The sequence below is a fragment of the Piliocolobus tephrosceles genome, chromosome 7 (genome assembly GCF_002776525.5).
Source record: "Piliocolobus tephrosceles isolate RC106 chromosome 7, ASM277652v3, whole genome shotgun sequence".
NCBI classification, from domain to species: Eukaryota; Metazoa; Chordata; class Mammalia; order Primates; family Cercopithecidae; genus Piliocolobus; species Piliocolobus tephrosceles.
In genome coordinates, this window is record NC_045440.1 from 41,250,306 (window position 1) to 41,273,724 (window position 23,419).

General features: G+C 42.1%; 1 protein-coding gene across 6 annotated transcripts in view; it reads right to left on the reverse strand.

Annotated features, from left to right (window-relative positions):
• Positions 1 to 5,195: 5,195 nt before the first annotated feature.
• The window catches only part of RNF170 (ring finger protein 170), a 49,945-nt gene continuing 31,721 nt past the window's right edge, over positions 5,196 to 23,419 (reverse strand). For 2 of the 6 annotated variants that reach the window (XM_023214432.3, XM_023214431.2), the window contains exons 5-7: positions 21,499 to 21,572; positions 17,861 to 17,971; positions 5,196 to 5,954 (exon numbers count right to left, since the gene is read on the reverse strand). In XM_023214432.3, coding sequence (XP_023070200.1) covers positions 5,496 to 5,954; positions 17,861 to 17,971; positions 21,499 to 21,572 — 644 coding nt within the window. In that variant the 3' untranslated portion in view covers positions 5,196 to 5,495. Of the gene's footprint in view, positions 5,955 to 8,951; positions 12,109 to 17,860; positions 17,972 to 21,498; positions 21,573 to 23,419 lie in introns of those variants that run through there. The other 4 variants (XM_023214436.2, XM_023214433.2, XM_023214435.3 and 1 more) reach the window with 3 other exon arrangements.

Sequence of the window (23,419 nt, forward strand, 5' to 3'; positions counted from 1 at the left end):
CTGGCCAACATGGTGAAACCCATCTCTGCTAAAAATACAAAAATTAACCAGGTGTGGTGGCACGTGCCTGGAATCTCAGCTACTCTGGAGGCTGAGGCAGGAGAATCGCTTGAATCTGGGAGGCGGAGGTTGCAGTGAGCCGTGCTTGCACCACTGCACTCCAGCCTGGGCGACAGAGTAAGGCTCTGTCTCATAAATAAATAAAGATATCGATTCTTACATAATATAGTAATTAATCCTTTATCACAAACCCTTGTAGCACAGCACATCTCCCCATGATCTTTTTTTATTCCATATGTAAACTAAGTGTTGTACTTAGGGTGGATGCGTTCCTTCTCTTTCTTTCGGGAACGCCCTACTCTGTGGAGTAGCTGTACTTTCACCACTTTACGTTCTTAATAAACTTGCTTTTGCTGTGCACTGTGGACTCGCCCTGAATTCTGTCTTGCATGAGATCCAAGAACCTTGCCTTGGGGTCTGGATTGGGACCCCTTTCCTGTAACAGTTTTACTTCATTCCCTGCTCCTTTTCTTTATATAGATTTGAGCCAGGCAAACCTGGAGAGCAGAATGTTGAGTAATCCCTTGGCCCTTATTCTCTACCTTTCCTGCCCCTTTAAATGTTGGTGTTTCCCCAGGGTTCCATCTTCTGGCCTCCTCTAACTCCTAAACACCCTGCTCCTTAAACTGAACCAAATACCATAATTCTGTCATGTTTTATTTCCTTTGTATATCCGTTCTGCCTTTGGGATTATCATCTGTGAATTATCTGTTCAACAGTTGCCTAAACCAGAAACCTTGGAGTCATCTTGGATTAGTTTTTGTCACCCAAAAAATCCTTTGATGACCAGGTTAATTTTAATAGACTAAATAAATAAATGCCTCTTAAATCCATCCCTCTGCATGTCTCCTCACTGTTCTTTTTCTTTTCTTTTTTTTTTTTTCTGAGAGGGAGTGTCGCTCTGTCACCCAGGCTGGAGTGCAATGGCACGATCTCAGTTCACTGTAACCTCTGCCTCCCGGGTTCAAGCAATTCTCCTGCCTCAGCCTCCTGAGTAGCTGGGATTACAGGCACCCACCACCATGCCCGGCTAATTTTTGTATTTTTGTAGAGACGGGGTTTCACCATGTTGGCCAGGCTGGTCTCGAACTCCTGACCTCAGGTGATACGCCTGCCTCGGCCTCCCAAAGTGTTGGGATTAGAGGTGTGAGCCACCGCGCCCAACCCTCACTGTTCTTTAATTATTTTTCTATTATGTTTAATAGAGATGAGGTCTCACTGTGTTGCCCAGGCTGGTCTCAAACTCCTGGGTTTAAGCTATCGGTCAGCCAGGGCCTCCCAAAGTCCTGGGACTACAGGCATGAGCCACGGCGCCTTGCCTCCTCACTGTTCTTGACCAAGCTCTCATGGTCTTAACCTTGCAGCAACCTCTTAACTATCCTAGTCTCCAGTTTTACCTCTCTCCATTCTATCTTCCATAGAAGGGTTGTGCATGCCTGCCATGCCCCTGCTCGTATCTTTCCAAGGCTACCTGCTGTACTGAATAAAATCCAAACTTCTTATGGTGAGTTATAAAGCTCTTTAGGACCAGGTACTTCTGCTCTTCCACCATCATCTCCCTCCACTTGTCTTTACCTCTGTTCCAGCTTTATGTCTTAGAGGGCAGGCTCTTTTGTGGTTTCTTTAAATAGGCTGTTTTCCTTGACTTGAAATGTCCATCCCTGACCTGTCCACCCTTAAGATGTGGCTTAATGGCTTGGCGCAGTGGTTCACGCCTGTAATCCCAGTACTTTGGGAGGCCGAGGCAGGTGGATCACGTGAGCCCAGGTGTTCAAGACCAGCCTAGGCAACATAGTGAGACCCTGTCTCTACAAAAAATACAAAAATTAGCCAGGCCTGTTGGCACACACCTGTAGTCCCAGATACTTGGAAGGCTGAGTTGAGAGGATCCCTTGAACCCAGAAGGTTGAGGCTGCAGTGAGCTGTGGTCATGCCTTTGTACTCTAGCCTGAGCAACAGAATGAAACCCTGTCTCAAACAAGCAAACCAACAGTTACCACGAGCTGGGTGTCAGGGCTCAGGAAGCTGAGGCAGGGACTCAAGGCAGCCTGGACAGCATAGTGAGACCCTATTTCTTAAAAAATTGTTTTTAATTAGTCAGGTATGGTGGTGCATGCCTGTAGTTCCAGCTACTTGGGAGGCTGAGGCAAGGAGGATCCCTTGAGTCCAGGAGTCTGAGGCTGCAGTGAGCTATGATCATGACAGTGAGATCCCATCTCTAAATTTTATACACATACACACATAGATATGTATTGCAAAAAAAAAAAAAAAAAAAAAAAAAAAAGCTAATGATCCCCTGAGCCTTCAGCAAATGGTGATCTTTTTGCTGATGGAGAGTCTTGCTTTGATGTTGATGGCTGCTGACTGATCATGGTGGTGGTTGCTGAAGGTTGAGGTGGCTGTGGCAAGTTCTTAAAATGAGACAGCAATGAAGTTTGCTGCATCGATTGACTCTTCCTTTCATTAAATGTTTCTCTGTAGCAAGTAATGCTGTCTAATAGCATTTTGGTCACAGTAGAACTTCTTTAAGAATTGGAATTAATCCTCTCAAACCCTGCCACTGCTTTATCAACTAGGTTTATGTAATATTCAAAATATTCTAAATCCCTTGTTATCATTTCAACAATGTTCACAGCATCTTTACCAGAAGTAGATTCCATCTTCAGAAACTACTTTATTTCCTCATTTATAAGAAGCAACTCCTCATCTGTTCACGTTTTATCATGAAATTGCAGCAACTCAGTCACATCTTCAGGATCCAGTTTTAATTCTAGTTCTCTTGCTGTTTCTATCACATCTGCAGTGACTTCTTCCACCGAAGTCTTAAACAACTCAAAGCCATTCATGAGGGCTGGAATCAATTTCTTCTAAACTTCTGTTAATGTTGATATTTTTCCTCCCATGAATTATTGATGTTCTTCAGGGCATCTAGAATAATGAATCCATTCCAGAAGGTTTTCAACTGACTTTGCCCAGATCCATCAGAGGAATCACTATCCATGGCAGCTATAGGCTTACAAAATGTATTTCTTAGGTAATAAAACTTGAAAGTCAAAATACTCCTTGATTTATGGGGCTGCAGAATGGATGTTGTGTTACAGGCACGAAAACAACATTCATCTCCTTGTACATCTCCATTAGAGCTCTTGGGTGACCAGGTGCATTGTCAATGAGCGGTATTATTTTGAAAGGAATCTGTTTTTCTGAGCAGTAGGTGTAACAGTGGACTTAAAATATTCAGTGAACCATGCTGTAAACAGATGTGCTGTCATCCAGGCTTTATTATTCCATTTATTGAGCACAGGCAGAGTAGATTTACCATTGTTCTTAAGACCAATAGGATTTTCGAAATGGTAAATGAGCATTGGCTTCAACTTAAAGTCATCAGTTGCATCAGCCAGTTGCATCTGGCTGACAAGGGAGTCAACCAGTCCTGTGATGCTTTGAAGCCAAGCATTGAATTCTCCTTCCTGGCTACTAAAAGTCCTTGATGGCATCTTCTTCCAATAGAAGCCATTCTATCTACATTGAAAATCTGCTGTTAGTGTAGCCACCTTCATTAATTATCTGAGCTGGATCTTCTGGAGAACTTGCTGCAGCTTCTCCATCAGCACTTGCTGCTTCACTTTGCACTTTTATGTTATGGAGATGGCTTCTTGCCTTAAACCTCTTGAACTTCCAATGCTAGCTTCCAATTTCCAATTTTGTTCTGCAGTTTCCTCACCTCTCTCAGCCTTCGCAAAATTGAACAGAGTTTGGGCGGGGGGGCGGGTTGGGGATTTGGTTTAAGGGAAGACGATTTAAACTTTTTTCTTTTTGAGACCAAGTCTCGCTCTGTAGCCCAGACTGGAGTGCAGTGGCGTAAGCTCTGCTCACTGCAACCCCCACCTCCCAGGTTAAAGCGATTCTCCTGCCTTAGCCACCCATGTAGCTGGGATTATAGGCACGTACCACCACACCCAGCTAATTTTTATATTTTTAATAGAGACTGGGTTTCACCATGTTGGCCAGGCTGGTCTCGAACTCCTGACCTCAAGTGATCCTTCCACTTTGGCTTCCCAAAGTATTGGGATTACAGGTGTGAATGGCTTCCCAAAGTATTGGGATTACAGGTGTGAACCATGGCACCCGGCCCATTTAAACTTTCTCCATATCAGCATTAAGGCTGCTTAGCTTTTTTATCATTCGCGTGTTCACTGGACTAGCACTTCTAATTTCCCTCAAGAATTTTTCCTTTACGCCAGGCGCGGTGGCTCACACCTGTAACCCCAGCACTTTTGGAAGCCGAGGTGGGCAGATCACGAGATCAGGAGATGGAGACCATCCTGGCTAACACAGTGAAACCCCGTCTCTACTAAAAATAGAAAAAACAACAACAACAACAACAAAAATTAGCCAGGCATGATGGTGAGCTCCTGTAGTCCCAGCTACTCGGGAGGCTGAGGCAGGAGAATGGCGTGAACCCGGGAGGTGGAGGTTGTAGTGAGCCAAGATAGTGCCACTGCACTCCAGCCTGGGCGACAGAGCGAGACTCTGTCTTCAAAAAAAAAAAAAAAAAAAAATTTCCTTTACATTCACAACTTGGCTGTTTGGCACAAGAGGCCTAGCTTTCAGCATGTCATGGCTTTCAACATGCCTTCCTCAGCACACTTGATCATTTCTACCTTATGATTGAAAGTAAGAATCTTAGCGAGGACTTAGTGGGCATTGGTAAGGTTATTAATTGGCCTAATTTCAATGTTGTTGTGTCTCAGGGAATAGGGAGGTCCAAGGAGAGCGAGTCTAGGGAATAGCCAGTCAGTGAGAGCACATACACCTTGTATCAATTAAGCTCACCATAAGTGGGTGCAGTTTGTAGCACACCAAAACAAAGATCAGTAGTAACATCAAAGATCACTGATCATGGATCACCCTAACAGCTATAATAATAATGAGAAAGTTTGCAATATTGCGAGAATTACCAAAATGTGACAAAGAGACATGACTTGAGTACGTGCTGCTGGAAAAATGGTGCTAACGTACTTGCTGGAAGCAGTGATGCCACAAACATTCAATTTGTAAGAAGTACAATATCTGCAAAAATCAATAAAGCAAAGTACAATAAAATGAGGTCTGCCGGTACCAAAATACCAGAATAGTAGTTTATTAGCATTACCATGGGTATTGAGGCCACTGGGCATATCTCTGAGGTCTTCTGTGCATGTGTCTGATAAATGTCAGAATGGATAACATTGTGAACTGAAAAAGTGTATTTCAACTTAGAGTTCCCTGAAATTGTTTTCTCATTCATTGATTCAACAAATAGTTACTGACTATGCTGCATGCATAGTTCTGGGGGCTTGGTATACATTAGTGAAGGCGATTTCTACCCTCAGGGAGCTAATATTCTTGTGGGATTAGGGAGGCAGATAGCAAACATGTGACCACAGAGTATGTTAGCCGGTGAGAGGTGCTCTGTGGGCTGAGGGAGTTGCAGGTTGCCTTATGGTGGACAGGACAGGCCTAACAGAGGAAATGGCTATTGTGCAAAGATCTGGAGTTGGTGAGAGTTGGCTGTAAGGATGCCCTGGGGGAGGAGCCTGGCAGTCAGAGGGACTGCCCAGGGCAGAGCTCCTAAGGCTGGGTGTCCTTGGCCTGCTCAAAGGACAGCAAGGAGGGCTGGGTGGCTGGAGCAGAGTGAGCTGCAGGGACAAATGTGAGATGAGGTTAGAGAGAAATGAGCGACCAAAGTCATGTGGGGCCTTGCAGGCTGGCGTGAGGACTTTACCTTTACTCTGTGAGAAAGGGAGAGCAGGCTTTCCAGCAGTCACACCTGAGATGATCATTGGGCTGCGTTGCATGTAGGTAGCCAGGCACTTGGGGCCTGGGAGACTGCCCGGAAGGTCGCTGTGATCCTTTAGGTGAGAAATGAGGGTGGCTTAGACCTGGGCGGCAGCCACGACGGAGTAAGAAGCTATCTTTCATTGTCTTCTGCCCTTTCCTGTCTTTCCCTTGCTTTATTTATTAATCTTTGTGTTGAGCACTACTGTGGTGGCAGGCGTGACGGTACATCTGCGAATATCCGGGTGGGCAAAACTAACATTGTCGTAACATTTTCATAGAGCTTGTATTCTTTTTTCTTTTTTTTTTTTTTTTTTGAGACGGAGTCTTGCGCTGTTGCCCAGGCTGGAGTGCAGTGGCCGCATTGTATTGACATTTTAATTGTCTGTCTGCCTCTCACTAGAGCTTGTATTCTAGTGAGAGGCAGACAGACAATTAAAATGTCAATACAATGATGCTGTGCTGAGATGTCTGAATGCCTCAGAGTGCCCTCGGGTAAGGGGAGGGGAGGGTCACTGCCTACTTTTGTTGGACTGATTGGATAGTCTGGGTGAGGATGAAACATTTAACCTGAGAACCAAAGGATGGAAACACAGTCTAGTAATGTGAAGAATAAAAGTGGTGAGGCTGAAGGGAGCATTCAGTCGTGGGGTATATGCTGAGGCCCTGACCTGCGTCTGACTGTACAGGCAGGAGAGTTCTGTGTGTCCAGGCACACAACAGCCTCTTAATGGCACGGCTGCTCTCCTCTGATGAACCCTACACACGGTAGTCAGATGACCTTTTAAAAATGTTTGTTAGATCATGTCTTCCTACTGCACTTAAATCCAAATCAACAGTCTTCCTGCTTCTTCAGCCTCACTTCATGCTCTCCTCCCAGCTCCCTGGGCTCTACCACCACAGTCCCCACTAGGCTCCTGGACACACAGAACTCTCCTTGGACCGTGGTGGTGGCAGAGGGTATAGAGTGATGGGAATCGAGATGTCAATGGTAGAAATGCGAGGGCTTGTTGATAATTGGTTATAAGAGTAAGAGAGGAGGCCGGGTGCAGTGGCTCAGCCTGTAATCTCAGCAATTTGGGAGGCCGGGACTGGCGGATTACCGGAGGTCAGGAGTTCAAGACCAGCCTGGCCAACATGGTGAAACCCCATCTCTACTAAAAATACAAAAATTAGTTGAGTGTGGTGGTGGGCACCTGTAGTCCCTGCTACTCAGGAGACTGAGGCAGGAAAATCGCTTGAGCCCAGGAGGCGGAGGTTGCAGTGAGCCAAGATTGTGCCATTGCATTCCAGCCTGGGTGATGCAGTGAAACTCCGTCTCAAAAAAAAAAAAAAAAAAAAAAAAAAAAGAGGGAGGGAAAATAAGAGAGTGATTCAGATATTAACACAGACTTAAGCTTGCATTTCTGGCTTTAGCGTTTTGTTTTGAGATGGGATCTCCTGTCGCCCAGGCTGGACTGCAGTGGTGCAAGCCACAAGGCTCATGCAGCCTTCACTTCTGGGCCCAAGTGATCCTCCCATTTCAGCCTCTGGAGTAGCTAGGACCACAGGCATGCACCACCACATCTGGCTAATTTTATTTGTAGAGATGGGGTCTCACTGTGTTGCCCAGGCTGGTCTCAAACTCCTGGACTCAAGTGATCCTCCTGCCTTGGCCTCCCAAAGTGCTGGGATGATAGGTGTGAGCCACCACGCTGGCCTGGCTTGAGCATTTAAATGGATGGATGGTGGTTCCTTTTACTGAGATGCAAACGGCCTTTAATAAAAAGAAGAGAACTATTTCCGTCAGCAAAGTAAAGGCCTTGGCGGGGGAGAAGTGATTTAGAAAAACTAGGTTGTCACCTGGGAGGTTCAGGAATGTAAGAAGAGAATGAACATATAAGACTTATAGTTCAGAGAAGCTGGGGGCACAAGCCACTCAAACAGCACCCAAGGATTGCCTGCCAGCAGGGTGCCCTGTTGGTGTCTGTGATCATTAATCCATCTAGAATGAAACTGGTCAGTGTAGCGTCCCTCAGCCAAGTTCTCTTCCTTGTTCCCTTTTCTTGTTTCCTGTCTTCCAGTGATCCATAACTTGGAAATGAAATATATACTTTTATTACCTGTTGAATATAATCCTTATATTTCCTTATTTCAAAATGGTAAACTTATCACTGGTATGGTGAATTACATATAATTTATTTCTTTTTTTTTTTTTTTTTGAGACAGAGTCTCACTCTGTCACCCAGGCTGGAGTGCAGTGGCGTGATCTCAGCTCACTGCAACCTCTGCCTTCCAGGTTCAAGTGATTCTCCCATCTCAGCCTCCCAAGTAGTTGGGACTACAGGCGCATGCCACCACACCCAGCTAATTTTTGTATTTTAGTAGAGACGGGGTTTCACTGTGTTGGCGAGGCTGGTCTCAAACTCCTGATCTTGGGATCCTCCCACCTTGGCCTCCCAAAGTGCTGGGATTACAGGTGTGAGCCACTGACTGCGCCCAGCCAAATTATATACAATTTAAAACAAAATTTGTTGCATTGAACTGAATGTTGAATTTTTCTTTGTAAAATATCCCTGTGACTAAATTTTCACTGTGGTCTGCAAATTAATTTATTTGCTTAATAGAAAAATAATTTTCAGCGTTGGGCATGGTGGTTCACACCTGTAATCCCAGCACTTTGGAAGGCTGAGCCCAGGAGTTTGAGACCAGCCTGGGCAACACAGTCAGACCATGTGTCTACAAACTTTTTTTTTTTTTCAATTAGCCAGGTGTAGTGGCACACACTTATAGTCCCAGCTACTTGGGATGCCGAGACAGGAGGATCACTTGAGCCCAGGAATTCGAGGCTGCAGTGAGCTATGATTGTGCCACTGCACTCCAGCCTGGGCAACACAGTGAGATCCTGTCTCTGACCAAACAAACAAACAAACAAAATAAAAAACCTAATGAAATTAATTAGAAATGTGATGAGATATTGGATGTCCATTAGTGATAACGAAAGCCATTGCACCCATTATACTGAACGCTCTTTCAGGAGTTCTGAAAGCAAACAAATGTTAAAGAAACAGAAAAATAACATCTTTAAAATTTTTTAGATATGTTGCTTTTATTCAAAAGAATAAAATGCTTGACAAACTCTTTAATCACAAGGTTTGAACCAAACCACCAGTCTTCTACAACAACTCTGTGAGGTAGGTATCTGCATAGCCACAAGGGATCCACACAGTCCTTTCTTCCCTTGTACCTCTCAAACACTGAGAATTGTAGTAGTTGAAACCACTGTTCTAGTGGGCAGTTAGAACAGTTGTTTTCCCCATCTTATTCCCCACAGAGCTGCCCAAGTTATTATCTGCTCCTGGGGTTGGACCATCTGTTTTATGACAGTTATGATATTGTTGTTAAAAAAAAAATCCAAATTGTTACTTTGATTTATATGATCTAACTCTGAATCACAGAAGTATTACTATAATGTTCAAAACACTGATTGACTCTACTTGCTTTAAAAACTCTCAGATCCCTTCTGCATTTATCATCAGAGATCGGTAAAGATGACAATAAGCAGGTCTAAAGTTCTGAGATGTTAGCACGTACCCTTTTCACAATTTAGTAAGCTTTAAGATCATTTAGTATTTTTTTTACGTTACAAAATTTGGTACAATACACCTCTTTCAGGAAAGTCTTAGTAGTAACTCCAAATATTATAATTATTGTAACCAGAATTGTGACACTTGGAGCAGAACGCATGCACACAAATAAAATGCTGTCAAAAAATGACATCACCATTCCCCCACACCAAATGTATAACTGGTAGGAAATGCATTTCCAGCCACAAATGCATGGCAGTGTGACAAACTCCTACTCATTTGCTTTTCAAGTTGGTGACAGCAAGCGTTTTCTGTGATGTATGCCACCCTTTTACCTATTTAATTTGGAAGTGTAGAATTCGGATTCATGCAATCTTCAGGTGTCATCTCCACAGATCTTTCCTCTTAGGAGTGCCTAAGCTGTCTTACTCTGATGGAGGTATAATGTAGCACGAAAGACTTCCAAAGAACCAGTTTCTCTCTTGCCATTCCTCTTAACAACTTCCACGTCTATCTAAACATTCTATGCAGGAGTCCTACTAAAAGAGTTTGGTTTAATGCCACTTTGATCAGTTATTTGTTGTATGACTTCATTCAAAAACACTTTCATCAATAGCATAGGGATTGTATCTATGAAAGGGAAGTTGGTGCCCAGCGTTCCTCACAAAATTGTCCAAAGGCTAAAATGAAAAGTATGTGAGTAACTGCTTTAATTATAATGTGCTATGTTTAAGCATTATTGTCTTTCTCTATGACAAGCAACAGCTCTGTCCTAGCTCCAAATTAGAAAAACACATATTGATATTTAATTCAGAATCTCATTAATTGGTAGCTGATCTGATTAACTAGAGAGAATGTGACAGATTTTCTCCTTATCTCCCAGTCTGCTATAGTGAAGCTCACTAATAAATTAATGGATGATATTAATAGCAGTGATCTCAGATGACAATGCTAACACTGACTCCTGGGCATCCCCTCACATCCTGCTGTCATACATTCACTAATGACCAATACCAGCCAAAGTGAGTAAGATCTCCCAATACCATGTGGTATTGAGTCTTCTCAGATACATTCACTTGTTTGGCTCAAGACATGAATCTGAGCTGTGTGCTGCCTTCCTGAGACAATACTATAAAGATTTCTGACAACAGAAAACTAACCAAGTTTGTCCAGTCTGCTGCTATAGCTAACCAGTAATTTCTTTTGTCAAATGTAGATACTGTTCCCAGTACCTTCCTATGGGCTTGATGCTCAAAGACACAAAGATCTCATCCACCTTCCTCAGAAATGCATCAGGCTACTCCGTTTGCAGCATTGCCCAGGTTCCTAAAACAATCTTACCTTTACAAATTACTTTTATATCTACTATGAAAGGATGAGCTCTTGTTTAAATGTCTAACTGTGAACATCAAGTGTGCTGACTGGAGATAAATGTTTTCATCTTTTTTTTTTTTTTTTAAGATGGAGTCTCATCCTGTTGCCCAGGCAGGAGTGCAGTGGTGCAATCTCAGCTCACTGCAAGCTCCGCCTCCCAGGTTCACGCCATTCTTCTGCCTCAGCCTCCCGAGTAGCTGGGACTACAGGCGCCGGCCACCACGCCCTGCTAATTTTTTGTGTTTTTAGTAGAGACGGGGTTTCACTGTGTTAGCCAGGATGGTCTCTATCTCCTGACCTCATGATCCACCTGCCTCAGCCTCCCAAACTGCTGGGATTACAGGTGTGAGCCACCCCGCCCGGCCATGTTTTTCATCTTAATTCTTCTATTGATTAAAATGTGTTCTGTAAACTAAAATATGATACTGAAGTATGAAGTTCAAGTTTCTTCTTTGAATTACAGCTGATAACAAATAATTAATTATACCAGAATGAAAAAGCAGAACTGCTCCAAATGCACAAAACTTAGCTAGCACTAAAAGAAATACTGAATTTTCCCCAATAGTATATAATATTTTATTGTAACAAAAATATTTAGATGAGTTTCACAGCTATATATTATCATATAGGTACCCACTGAGAAGAATAAGGTGGATAAACTGACATTTAACAATATTTTACTATACATCCAATTAATCTAAGTAATTCTGGGGAAAAGCAAAATATATAAAAGCATCCCTTTTTATATAATTCCTTATTTTTTCCAGACAACATAGAATCAAGATACAATTGTAGATCATTATAATTCTAAACTTAATATTAGAACTTGCAACATGTGAAAATTCCAGTTATATATTCCTAGGCATTTGTCAAATGATAATCAAATGTTTGTCTTATAGTGGTTTTATATTTGTGAGATAATACTCCATTACTTCATTGCTTTATACTGCCATGGGTCCTTCTGTTTGATGTTTTATGTTAGCTCAGATATCCTAGTAAATTCAGTTTTTTTTTTTTTTCATCTGGTTAGCCTTTGGGTTATCACTTCTCGATACATAATAGAGATGTAGATAAGCAATAAAAAGATGACAAAGAAATCATCTAGAAAGCCTAGGATTCCAAACAAGGCTTCAGGTACAAAATCTAGAGGTGATATAAGATAGAAAAAAGCTCCCATTAAACAAAGTATTATCCTGATGCGAAACATCCAGAAAAGGCCCCCGACTGAAAACATTTCCCTGAATGCATGCCTCAGTAAAGTCGGTAGATCCATAATTCTCTCTATAATCTGGTAGAGGGAAAAACAAATATTATGATTTAGCATCTAATGTGTCAGGTTTCAAAATAATGTAATTTTCTTACTATGTGTAAACATTGTTAAGATGAGTTAAGATGAATTAACGAGTTACACATTGATTGAACATCATATTTTCTAATTATGCATTGTATTTAAAAATAGCTCTTTGAATACTAGTTCTTATAGAATAGATCTTATTGCAGATAACTGAAAAGCAACTAAAGTGTCATCAAGCCTAAAATATGGGATAAAGTAATGCAAAACTCAAGTAACATCTGATTTGTTAGTAAAATAAAGCAAAGAACCTAGCGCACAGGATTAGAGTCTGAGACTTGAGTGTAAGTCTCAGCTTTAAAGTCATACAGATCTGGGTTTGAATTCAAAATCAATCACTTATTAGGCAGGTGATCTTAGGAACAGTTGCTTAACCTACTAGAGATAATTCAACAACTAATTGAGTATTTATGTGCAAGGACTGTTAAGAACGAAAATTCAAAAGAAAAAAATAACTAAAAGAGATAACGTGTATGAAAGACCTTTATAACTTGCCAGACAATATAGAAGTGATTATATATTAAAGACATAGGAACTTTGATGGCTTAAATAGTTTAAGAATAGCAGTGAAACTGATTCCTTCCAGTGAATCACTTCCTCTGGTCATTCCTCTGCTATGTTTAACATTCTGTGTTAACAGTCATACACCCAAACTCTAGACAGGCGTTTTATGTAACAAGTGCCAAATAAGTTGAGAGGGAGACGGAGACAAAAACACAAAGAACTGAGCAAGTGAGGAGCAAATAGTTTTTTAAACCCCCAGACCAAGAGAAAACCATCTTGTGACTCCTTTTGGAACAATGATCACCAAAGTACAAGAATGGTTGTTTCATAATCACTTCCTATGTTCTGTGGAAGAACTAATATCTAAAGCAAAACAGCCTTACAACTTTCACAAAGTTTAAAGTAAATGACTTTAGATACTCTAACAGCCAGCCAGCATGTCTTCTGAATACCTTTCTGTCCTTTTTCAGAGCTATTTTGTTCACTTGTAATATAGTATCATCATTTATACAAAATCTTTAATAATTTGACAAGAAATATGAAATGGTTTAGTAAGAAATGTTTCTACATAAACTTACTCCAACTTTGAAGGAGGCAGAATATTAAAGAGCTAAATGCCTTTATTATGTTACAATTTCATCACATACCAGGTTTTCTTACTCATTAAATATCTGACACAAAAAGTAATAATTGAGTAATAGTATGCTTCACATTTTAAAAATATGAAGGAAAAATTTTAAAGGCCGGATGCAGTGGCTCACACTGGTAATTCCAGCACTTTGGGAGGCCAAGGCTAGCAGACTGCTTGAAGCCAAGAGTTTTGAGATCAGCCTGGCAAACAGGGCAAAAACCCATCTCTACTAGCATACAAAAATTAGCTGGGCATGGTGGCACACACCTGTAATCCCAGCTAGTCAGGTGGCTGAAATATGAGAACTGTTTGAACCCAGGAGGCAGAGGTTGCAGTAAGCTGAGATCGCGCCATTGCATTCTGGCCTGGGCAACAGAGCGAGACTCTGTCTCAAAAAGAAAAGAAATGAAAAGAAAAATGTTAAATGACTTTTTAAACTTCAGTGGTAGCTCTTAAATTTGAAACAGGTTGCATTTTTAAAGAACCATCCTATTGATGTCACCAGAGGATATGTAAAAAAAAAAAATGCTGGATCAAAATTGCAGAAGAGGCTCCCAAATAATTATGGAGGACGACATGACTGGATTAAGTTTTTTTTACTGCTTAATGAAAAATGGGTAAATCTACCCATTATCATTCGTAACAGTTGAAACTCTATGCCCTGAAACGTACACGACCTCACAGAACAAGGAACAATGGAGCATGAGCATATGTCTGTTCAATACTGAAGCATCTGCATAGCTTAATATATTCGGCTGGGAGCAGCAGTATCAATTCTTACCTTAATAGTAATTCATTAATTTATTCAACACACATTAAGGCACTGAATTTGGCACTGGTGAATAAATAAATTTGGTAATGGTAAATAAATAAAAATGGTCCTTACCCTTATGAAGCTTTTAGTTTACTGAGAGAAAGATAACAAACAAGAATTGAGTGCTGTCTATGATAAACGCCATGAAGGAAAGGTACAGAGGGCAGCCACAGAGCAGGGAAAGCTTCTCCAAGAAGGGTCTACTTGGGAGTTACACCTGATGTAAAGGATGAGTTGATGGGTGCAGCACACCAACATGGCACAAGTATACATATGTAACAAACCTGCACATTATGCACATGTATCCTAGAACTTAAAGTATAATAATAATAATAATAATAATAGATAGTTGTCATCTAAAGACTGGGAAATCACCATGAGAGCAGAAGGACAAGCATTTCATGCAGAGGAAGTGTCAGGTGTGACAGCCTTAAGGTGGAAGGAGTTTGTGTGTGTGCTGAGAGCATACAGCAGGGTGGCTGCAGGGTGGTGATTGAGGCGGTTAACAGAAATTTGGAAAGGGAGGAAGGACCAGATTCTGTGGTGCCTTGTAAGCCACAGTAAGGAGTTGGAACATTCAAAGACATTGGGCCACAAGTGGTGGCTCATGCCGGTAATCCCACCACTTTGGGAGGCCGAGGCAGGAGGACCACTTGAGCCCAGGAGTTTAAGACCAACCTGGCCAACATGGGGAAACCCTATCTCTACAAAAATAAAAAAATTAGCTGGGTTGTGGTGGCATGCACCTGTAGTTCCATCTACTTGGGAGGCTGAGGTGGGAGGATGGCTTGAGCCCAGGAGGCAAAGGTTGCAAGCGACTCAAGATTGTGCCACCAGACTCGAGCCTCAAAACAAACAAACAAAATGGAAGTTTTCAAACACAAGAGCATCATGGTCTCATTTATGTCCAGAAAATATTTATCAGGCTGCTGTGGGAAAAAAGTAGAAGTGAGGAGGCCACTGTGGTTGCTGTGAGCAGAGATGACAGGGCTGGACCAGCACAATGTCTACAGTGATTGAAAGAAGTGGACACAGGCTGGGCATGGTGGCTCACACCTGTAATCCCAGCACTTTGGGAGGCTGAGGGGGTGGATTGCTTGAGCTCAGGAGTTTGAGGCCATCCTGGGCAGCATGGCAAAACCTAGTCTCTACAAAAAATTAGCCAGGTGTGGTGATGCACCCCTGTGGTTCCAGCTACTTGGGAGGCTGAGGCGGTAGGATGGCCTGAGCCTGGAAGGTTGAGGCTGCAGTGAGACGTGATCGCACCATTGCACTCCAGCCTGGGAAGGAGTGAGACCCTGTGTCAAACAACAACAACAACAACACAGTCAAAACATTTTTGTTCTTTTTGAAACAGGGTCTCACTCTATCACCTAGGCTGGAGTGCAGTGACGTGATCCTGGCTCATTGCAACCCCTGCCTCCTGGGCTTAAGCAATTCTCCTACCTCAACCTCCCAAGTAGCTGAGACTACAGGTGCACACCACCATGCCTGACTAATTTTTGTATTTTTTGGTAGAGACAAGGTCTTGCTAAGTTGCCCAAGTTGGTCTCAAACTCCTGAGCTCAAGTGATCTGCCTGCCTCAGTCTCCCAAAGTGCTGGGATTACAGGCATGAGCCACTGTGCCCTGCCAGCAAGAATATGTTGATGCAGTAAAAATAATAGGATACCCCAAAAATAGAAAGAAAAGATAGGATTACTTATAGATCAGATGAGAGGAATGAAGAAGAGGAGGAAATAAAAAATGAGAAAAGAATAGATTATGTCAAAGAGGGAATCAGCTAAATTACTCCACATGTTAAGTTAGAGATGCCTGTGGAGCACCCACGCTGAAATGGAAGCGAAGCAGTTGGATCTACAGAGTCTGGAGCTCAGAGAGGGGAGGTCTGGGCTGTCAATATAAATTTGGATTTAGTACATTCTAGTTTTTGAAGTACTTACTCGGTTTTACATTTCTAAGAATGTGTTAGATTTTGATAAAACAAGAATGAGTCAGTAAAATGTGCTAGTTTTTGATTTATCAAATACTTCTAGGGTAAGGGGAAGAAAGGTTATCTGTACAGTGTTCTGCTTTTAAATAGCTAAGATGACATATAAACATATCCCTCCAAACTTTTTTTTTTTTTTTGACATGGAGTCTCACTCTGTTGCCCAGGCTGGAATGCAGTGGCATGATCTCAGCTCAGTGCAACCTCTGCCTCCTGGGTTCAAGTGATTCTCCTGCCTCAGCCTCCTGAGTAGCTGGGACAACAGGTGCAAGTCACCATACCCAGCTAATTTTGGTATTTTTAGTAGAGACCGGGTTTCACCATGTTGGTCAGGCTGGTCTCAAACTGGCAACCTCAAATGATCTGCTCACCTCAGCCTCCCAAAGTGCTGGGATTATAGGTGTGAGCCACTGTGCCCGGCCTAAACCTGGAATTTTTTGGAGTTTCACTCTTGTCGCCCAGGCTGGAGTGCAGTGGTGCGATATTGGCTCACTGCAACCTCTGCCTGCCAGGTACAAGTGATTCTCCTGCCTCAGCCTCCCACGTAGCTAGGATTACAGGCGCCTGCCACCACACCCAGCTAATTTTTGCATTTTTAGTAGAGACAGGGTTTCACCATGTTGGCCAGGCTGGTCTCGAACTGCTGACCTCAGGTGATCTACCGACCTTGGCCTCCCAAAGTGCTGGGATTACAGGGGTGAGCCACCGCAACTGGCCAACCTGGAATTTTTTTTTTTTTTTCTGAGATGGAGTCTCGCTCTGTCGCCCAGGCTGGAGTGCAGTGGCGCAATCTTGGCTCACTGCAAGCTCCACTTTCTGGGTTCATGCCATTCTCCTTCCTCAGCCTCCCAAGTAGCTGGGACTACCAGCACCCGCCACCACACCCGGCTAATTTTTTTGCATTTTTAGTAGAGACGGGGTTTCACCGTGTTAGCCAGGATGGTCTCTATCTCCTGCCTTGTGATTTGCCTGTCTCGGCCTCCCAAAGTGCTGGGATTACAGGCATGAGCCACCACGCCCGGCCCCAACCTGGAATTTTTTAAGGGAACATTTCAAACGGGGCTAGGGCAAATAGAATAAACCATAACTGTGAAACTGTTGAAGTTTTCAGTTGTAACTTTTCTCAAAAAACAAATGGTGTTTTAGTATCACATAGAAGTAAATAATTTTCTATTTCCCTCTAATTTTTTCTATTGCTTTTCTGCTAGTTTCTCTTTCATAAAAATTTTTATAATGCTCTTTGTTTTTTAAGAAAGAAAATTGTCCTTGGGAAAGCTGCAACATAGTGATTGGCAGCAATGAAGGTAAAAACTTGACCCAACACATATGATGATATATTTTTTTCTTTTTCTTTTCTTGTTTTTTGAGAAAGGGTCTCACTCTGCCACCCAGGTGGGAGTGCAATAATGGGATCATGGCTCACTACAGCCTCGACCTCCTGGGCTCAGGTGATCCTCCTATTTCAGCCTTCCAAGAAGCAGGGACTACAGGCATGTGGCAACACTCCTGGCCAATTTTTTGGTATTTTTTATAGAGATGGGGTTTCATCATGTTGCCCAGGCTGGTCTCAAACTCCTGGGCTCAAGTGATCCACCTGCCTTGGCCTCCCAAAGTGCTAGGATTACAGGCGTGAGCCACTGTGCCTGGCCAAGATTTTTCATAGTCAAAGAATACTTGTTGGTAAACCTCACTTTACAAAAGAGAAGAAATGTATCTTCCTCTAACTTTGAACGTGCTTTAGCATTACTTACAGATCTGGGTTGCCCTGAGAATCTCCGGTTATAATCATTAATATTCTGATGCAATCTCACAACATCCTGAGACTGATCATCTTCACCAAATACCGTTAGGAGTAAGGTTACCTGTATATTACAGAAAAAAAAATTATTTCAACTTTCTGCATCATTATGTTTTTCATTTTGTGTTATTATTCAATAGAATGGTAAAGGCTTCTATATTTATATTTCATTCATTTTTAAATAAAGGCAACCTGGAGGAGGGGAGTAAGTAACTGCTTTGCAATAAAATCCAGTGCAGCATAGAATTTGAACTCCTGTAAGATAAAATAGGCACCATATCCAACTACTGGTCTAATATTTTCCTGTCCACACTAGGGATAAATTCAGTAGTTCTCTATTTGGGCCGACAGATATTTGAAGATGCAAGAATGATAAGGAAACATTCAGGAGGAAAGTGACATACAATATATAATTGTCACTTTAAGACAGAAAAAATATGTTTTTTTTTCAGTATTAAAATAATGATTGGTTATTCTTACTGGTATTTGAAAGATCTTTGAATGCTACCAACCATAATATAAAGATTATGTTATTGCAGGGACCAGCTCTCAAACACCAATTCCTACTATAATAAAAAAAAGAAATTTTTGATATTGTTATATAACATAATACATTTAACCATGCTTCCTTCATGGTTGTGGTAACAAGGATATACAAATGTCCCAGGACCATACTGGGGTAATCTGACGGTGACAGTACCTTGAAAAATAAATACACTTTAGGACATAGCACCCTTACAGAAAATGGTCACTAATGATTGTATGATGACATAAAAGAAGGAGTGGTGGCCGATTTAGTTTTAAATCATTTAGTTATTGTTTTATCCTTCCTCAGTTCAGCTGTAAAACCAAGGCTTCCCACTGCTTACATGCTTTCCAAACAGCTAAATGAAGGCATGACTAAGCACAGAAGGTGGTGAGAACAGCAGGTGCAGCCATCGGTTCCTTCACAAATTTGTTAATGAAAATGCATTCTTTCAATACACATTAATGGAACACCTATGGTGGGGCAGGCACTCTGCTAAGTGCTAGGTATGCCAAAAAAATGAAGACACAAGCCTGCTCCAGGGTAACTACAACACCCACAATGAAAGGGGACGCAGACCTGGCCGACAGCCTTACATGACCCCGTGGCAGGTGCAAGAATGCTGCTGTGAGAGCAAGGATCTCTTCTTTCTGGGGTGGTCAGAAAGCCTGATACTGAGCTAAGCCTGGGAAACAGTGGTAGGACTGTGGTTGGTGTACACACATTCAAGGGGAGAAGCAGTGAGTGTGTTCCACTCAGAGGCCTGTGTATTGCTATTTCCATGACCATTTACTGAAGGGACCTACTGAAAACAGGAGGTAGAACAAGCATTTACCATCTGTCTTGCCTCCAGGATGAATTACTCTTCGCTTAGGGAACCAAGAGCTATTATATTAAGACAACTTTATCTTGACCTTCTGAGCCTCTAGTCAATTTATGGATGGTACACAGGATACCATCGGCTACTGTACACATGCCCTATTAAAAGCCATGGGCAGAACCAAGAAGGGGGAGGACCTGGAACTATTTTTTTAATATAAGACCTACTCCCTGGTTTGGATATTGCTGACTGAGAGCAAAAGATGCCAAGAGGTGGTACTGGCAAATAAGCTTCTTTTTTTTTTTTAATTTTTTTTTGAGACGGAGTCTCACTCTGTCTCTAGGCTGGAATGCAGTGGCGCGATCTCGGCTCACTGCAACCTCCACCTCCCGGGTTCAAGTAATTTTTCTGCCTTGGCCTCCCGAGTAGCTGGGACTACAGGTGTGCGCCACCATGCCCAGCTAATTTTTGTATTTTTAATAGAAACTGGGTTTCACCATGTTGGCCAGGATGGTCTCGATCTCTTGACCTCGTGATCTGCCCGCCTCAAACCTCCCAAAGTGCTAGGATTACAGGCGTGAGCTACCACGCCCGGCCATAAGCTTCAATGTTGATTGCCTTGTGTTGCGCATCAAATCAGCCAGAGAGGCATACAGAAACATCAGTTTTCCTCCTTACCATGTGACCATAAGTAAAATATGAAAGAGGCAGAATTTGGGAATGTAGAAGCAAAATGGCAAGAAAATGACTTGGACCTCCCTCTTTACACCAAAATAAGAGGGCAGTTGAGGGGAAACAGACAGCTACAATAATGGCCAAAGGAGAGAGAGAGAGTGTGTGTGTGTGTGAACATTCCACCCACAGGTTAAGTGGAGGAATACGTTTTTTTTAGTGATGTAATCTGGTTCTATTGTCCAGGCTGGAGTGCAGTCCCATGATCATAGCTCATTGCAGCCTCAACCTCTTGAACTCAAGCAATCCCCCCACTTCAGCCTCCCAAGTAGCTGGGACTACAGGTATATACCACCACACCTGGCTAATTTTATTTTTTAAATGTTTTGGTAGAGATGAAATCTCATTTTGTTGCCCAAGCTGGTATTGAACTCCTGGCTTCAAGTGATCCTCCTGCCTTGGCCTCCCAAAGTGCTGGGATTACAGGCATGAGCTACTGCGCCCAGCCTGTTTTTTTATTTTAAATGAAATATAAATATAAAGGAAATTATGAAAAACAGTGTACAACTGATAAAATGTCCTATGTTGTCATACTTAACAACTGAGAATGTTGGTTTCTCAGAATTGTTCAGTATTTCATTTCTCCAGTTTATCAAAGAAATGGAGAGAATTTGGCATGTCTCATCTGCAGTGACATTTCAGTCTCATGTTCATGTTTACTTACTGCCTCCCTCCTGAGGTGGCTTCGATGCTAACTGTCATGGTTTAAGCTGTTCTGGACAATGCAATGTGGCCAAGTCTCTAAAAGGAACAAAACGTTTAAAAAAAAAATCATTATATACCATTTAAAGCTATCTGGGTCCTCACTGGAAAAAGACAGATTAAATATAAATTGAAAAGGAAAAAAATTTTTTTCAAAACAAGTGTATGTAGAGGATATATGTTCAAGTCTGATTACGTAGTTTGGTTATTCCTTTGCTGGTGCTGCTACAAAGACTTTATTGCGATTTTTGGGAAAGATTCATTTACCAGTTGTCTTTCACTACAACTGTAGGATTTCAAATAGGATTCCCTTTTTTAGTGGTATCTCAATGACAGTTTAAAAAAAATAATCATGGGCCAGGTACAGTTAAAAAAAAAATCATGGGCTGGGCGTGGTAGCTCATGCCTGTAATCCCAGCACCCTTGGAGGGTGAGGCAGAAGGATTGCTTGAGCTCAGGAGTTTGAGACCAGCCTGGGCAATGCAGGGAGACCTCATCTTTACTAAAAATTTAAAAAATTAGCCAGGCATGGTGGCACATACCTATAGTCCCATCTACTCAGGAAGCTAAGGTGGAAGGACTGCTTGGGCCCAGGAGGTCGAGGCTGCAGGAAGCTACGATCATGCTACTGCACTGCAAGACCTTTTCTCAAAAAAAAAAAAAAAGTAATAAAAACAATAGAGTAACATCAAAGAAGATTTGATTAAATGAAGTTCTGCTAAAAAGATAAGAATAATTCCAAATGTAGATACAAAAACTGTAAAAATGTACAAAATAGCATAAATGACACTTTCTGCACACAAAACATTACCGTTTGTCTACAGATTGGACAACTGATTGCCCCAAGCCATGAACCATATCGCCAGTAAGCAATAATGCAGGCACCTAATAGACAAAACAAAACAAACAAACAATCCATTAATAGTGATGTTTTAAAGTCCATATATCCTCAGAAAGATTCAACTATTTGAAATATTTTAACAATACCACCTTATTTAAAAATACTTTTTACTTCATCCAGCCAACCTTCAGGCAAATTCATATCTAGTAAGGACTCCTAGCCATTAAAATTGTTTTAATTTAAATTCCAAGTGTCTCAAGCCTGTAATCCCAGCACTTTGGGAAGCCAAGGTGGGTGGATCACTTGAGGTCAGGAGTTTGAGAACAGCGTGGCCAACATGGTGAAACCCCATCTCTACTAAAAAATACAAAAATTAGCCAGGTGTGGTGGCACACGCCTGTAATCCCAGCTACTTGGGAGGCCGAGGCAGGAGAATCGCTTGAACCCGGGAGGTGGAGGTTGCAGTGAGCTGAGATCGTGTCACTGCACTCCAGCCTGGGCAACAAAGCAAGACTGTCTCAAAAAAAAAAAAAAAAAAAACCTCCAAGTTAAGCTACAGTTGTACACAATCAAAAGTAAGTATATATTAACTGCCTTAATACTATGAAGCTTCATACAAAATATTATATTTCCTATGTAATATAAATAAAATAATTAAACATCATCGTAAATATAACAACCAACAAATCAGAGCATAAATTTTCTGTTCTAAATTTGGTATGTTACAAAACACAACTTTTAAAAGAGTTTAGAAAACCAAATTATCAATGTATTAACTAATAGTAATTAGGTATTAATAGTACAAGTGGCCAGGCACGGTGGCTCACGGTTGTAATCCCAGCAGTTTGGGTGGCTGATGCAGGTAGATCATGAGGTCAGGCGTTCAAGACCAGCCTGGTCAACATAGTAAAACCCCGTCTTTACTAAAATACAAAAAAATTAGCCAGGCTTGGTGGCGGGTGCCTATAAATCCTAGCTACTTGGGAGGCTGAGGCAAGGAGAATCACTTGAACCTGGGAGGCAGAGGTTGCAGTGAGCTGAGATGACACCACTGCACTATAGCTGGGTGGCAGTGCAAGACTCCATCTCAGAAAAAAAAAAAAAAATAGTACAAGCAAGGAATCAAAGGACACAAAAAGATTATATGTTCTGCCTTAATGAAGTGTATAGTCCAGTTCAAGAATCGAATCAACTCTTGCACTAGATGGATTGGATTTTTCTGCTTGAAGGTATTCACAAGCAGCAAGCCAGCCGAAGATGGGCAACACAGCCTGAAGGAAGAGTCTGGCGACTTCCAGAAGGCACAGGTGTGCCAAGTGTATAAGCACCAAACTTCAGGCCAATAACAGGTGAAGGAATAGTTTTGAATACTGTCTGGTATTTAAGGAGCCAATCCACTTTCTTTTTTGTAGGACACCTGCATCTTCAACTATCCAGGTCCCACTGTGAATCTGAACTAAGTGCTAAGTGCTGAACTAGGTGTCCCTTCTCCCTCCAGGAACCTCTGTGTATTCTTGCTCTTGCCTGAGCAACCTGGCTTAGCCCTCCTGTGTTCCTTATTCCTCCAGATCAAGTAAGTGTTCAGAATTCAGAACAAGCAATGGCAATCCAATTGAGGAGACCAAGGTGACATACTCAAATCAATGTAGAAGGCAAATCTTCAGCTGTGTAGTATTTACTTGACATACAAAAAAGGGCCGGGCACAGTGGCTCACGCCTGTAATCCCAGCAATTTGGGAGGCCGAGGCAGGCAGATCACCTGAGGTCTGGAGTTCGAGACCAGTCTGACCAACAGGGAGAAACCCTGTCTCTACTAAAAATACAAAATTAGCTGGGCTTGGTGGCGCATGCTTGTAATCCCAGCTACTTGGGAGGCTGAGGCAGGAGAATC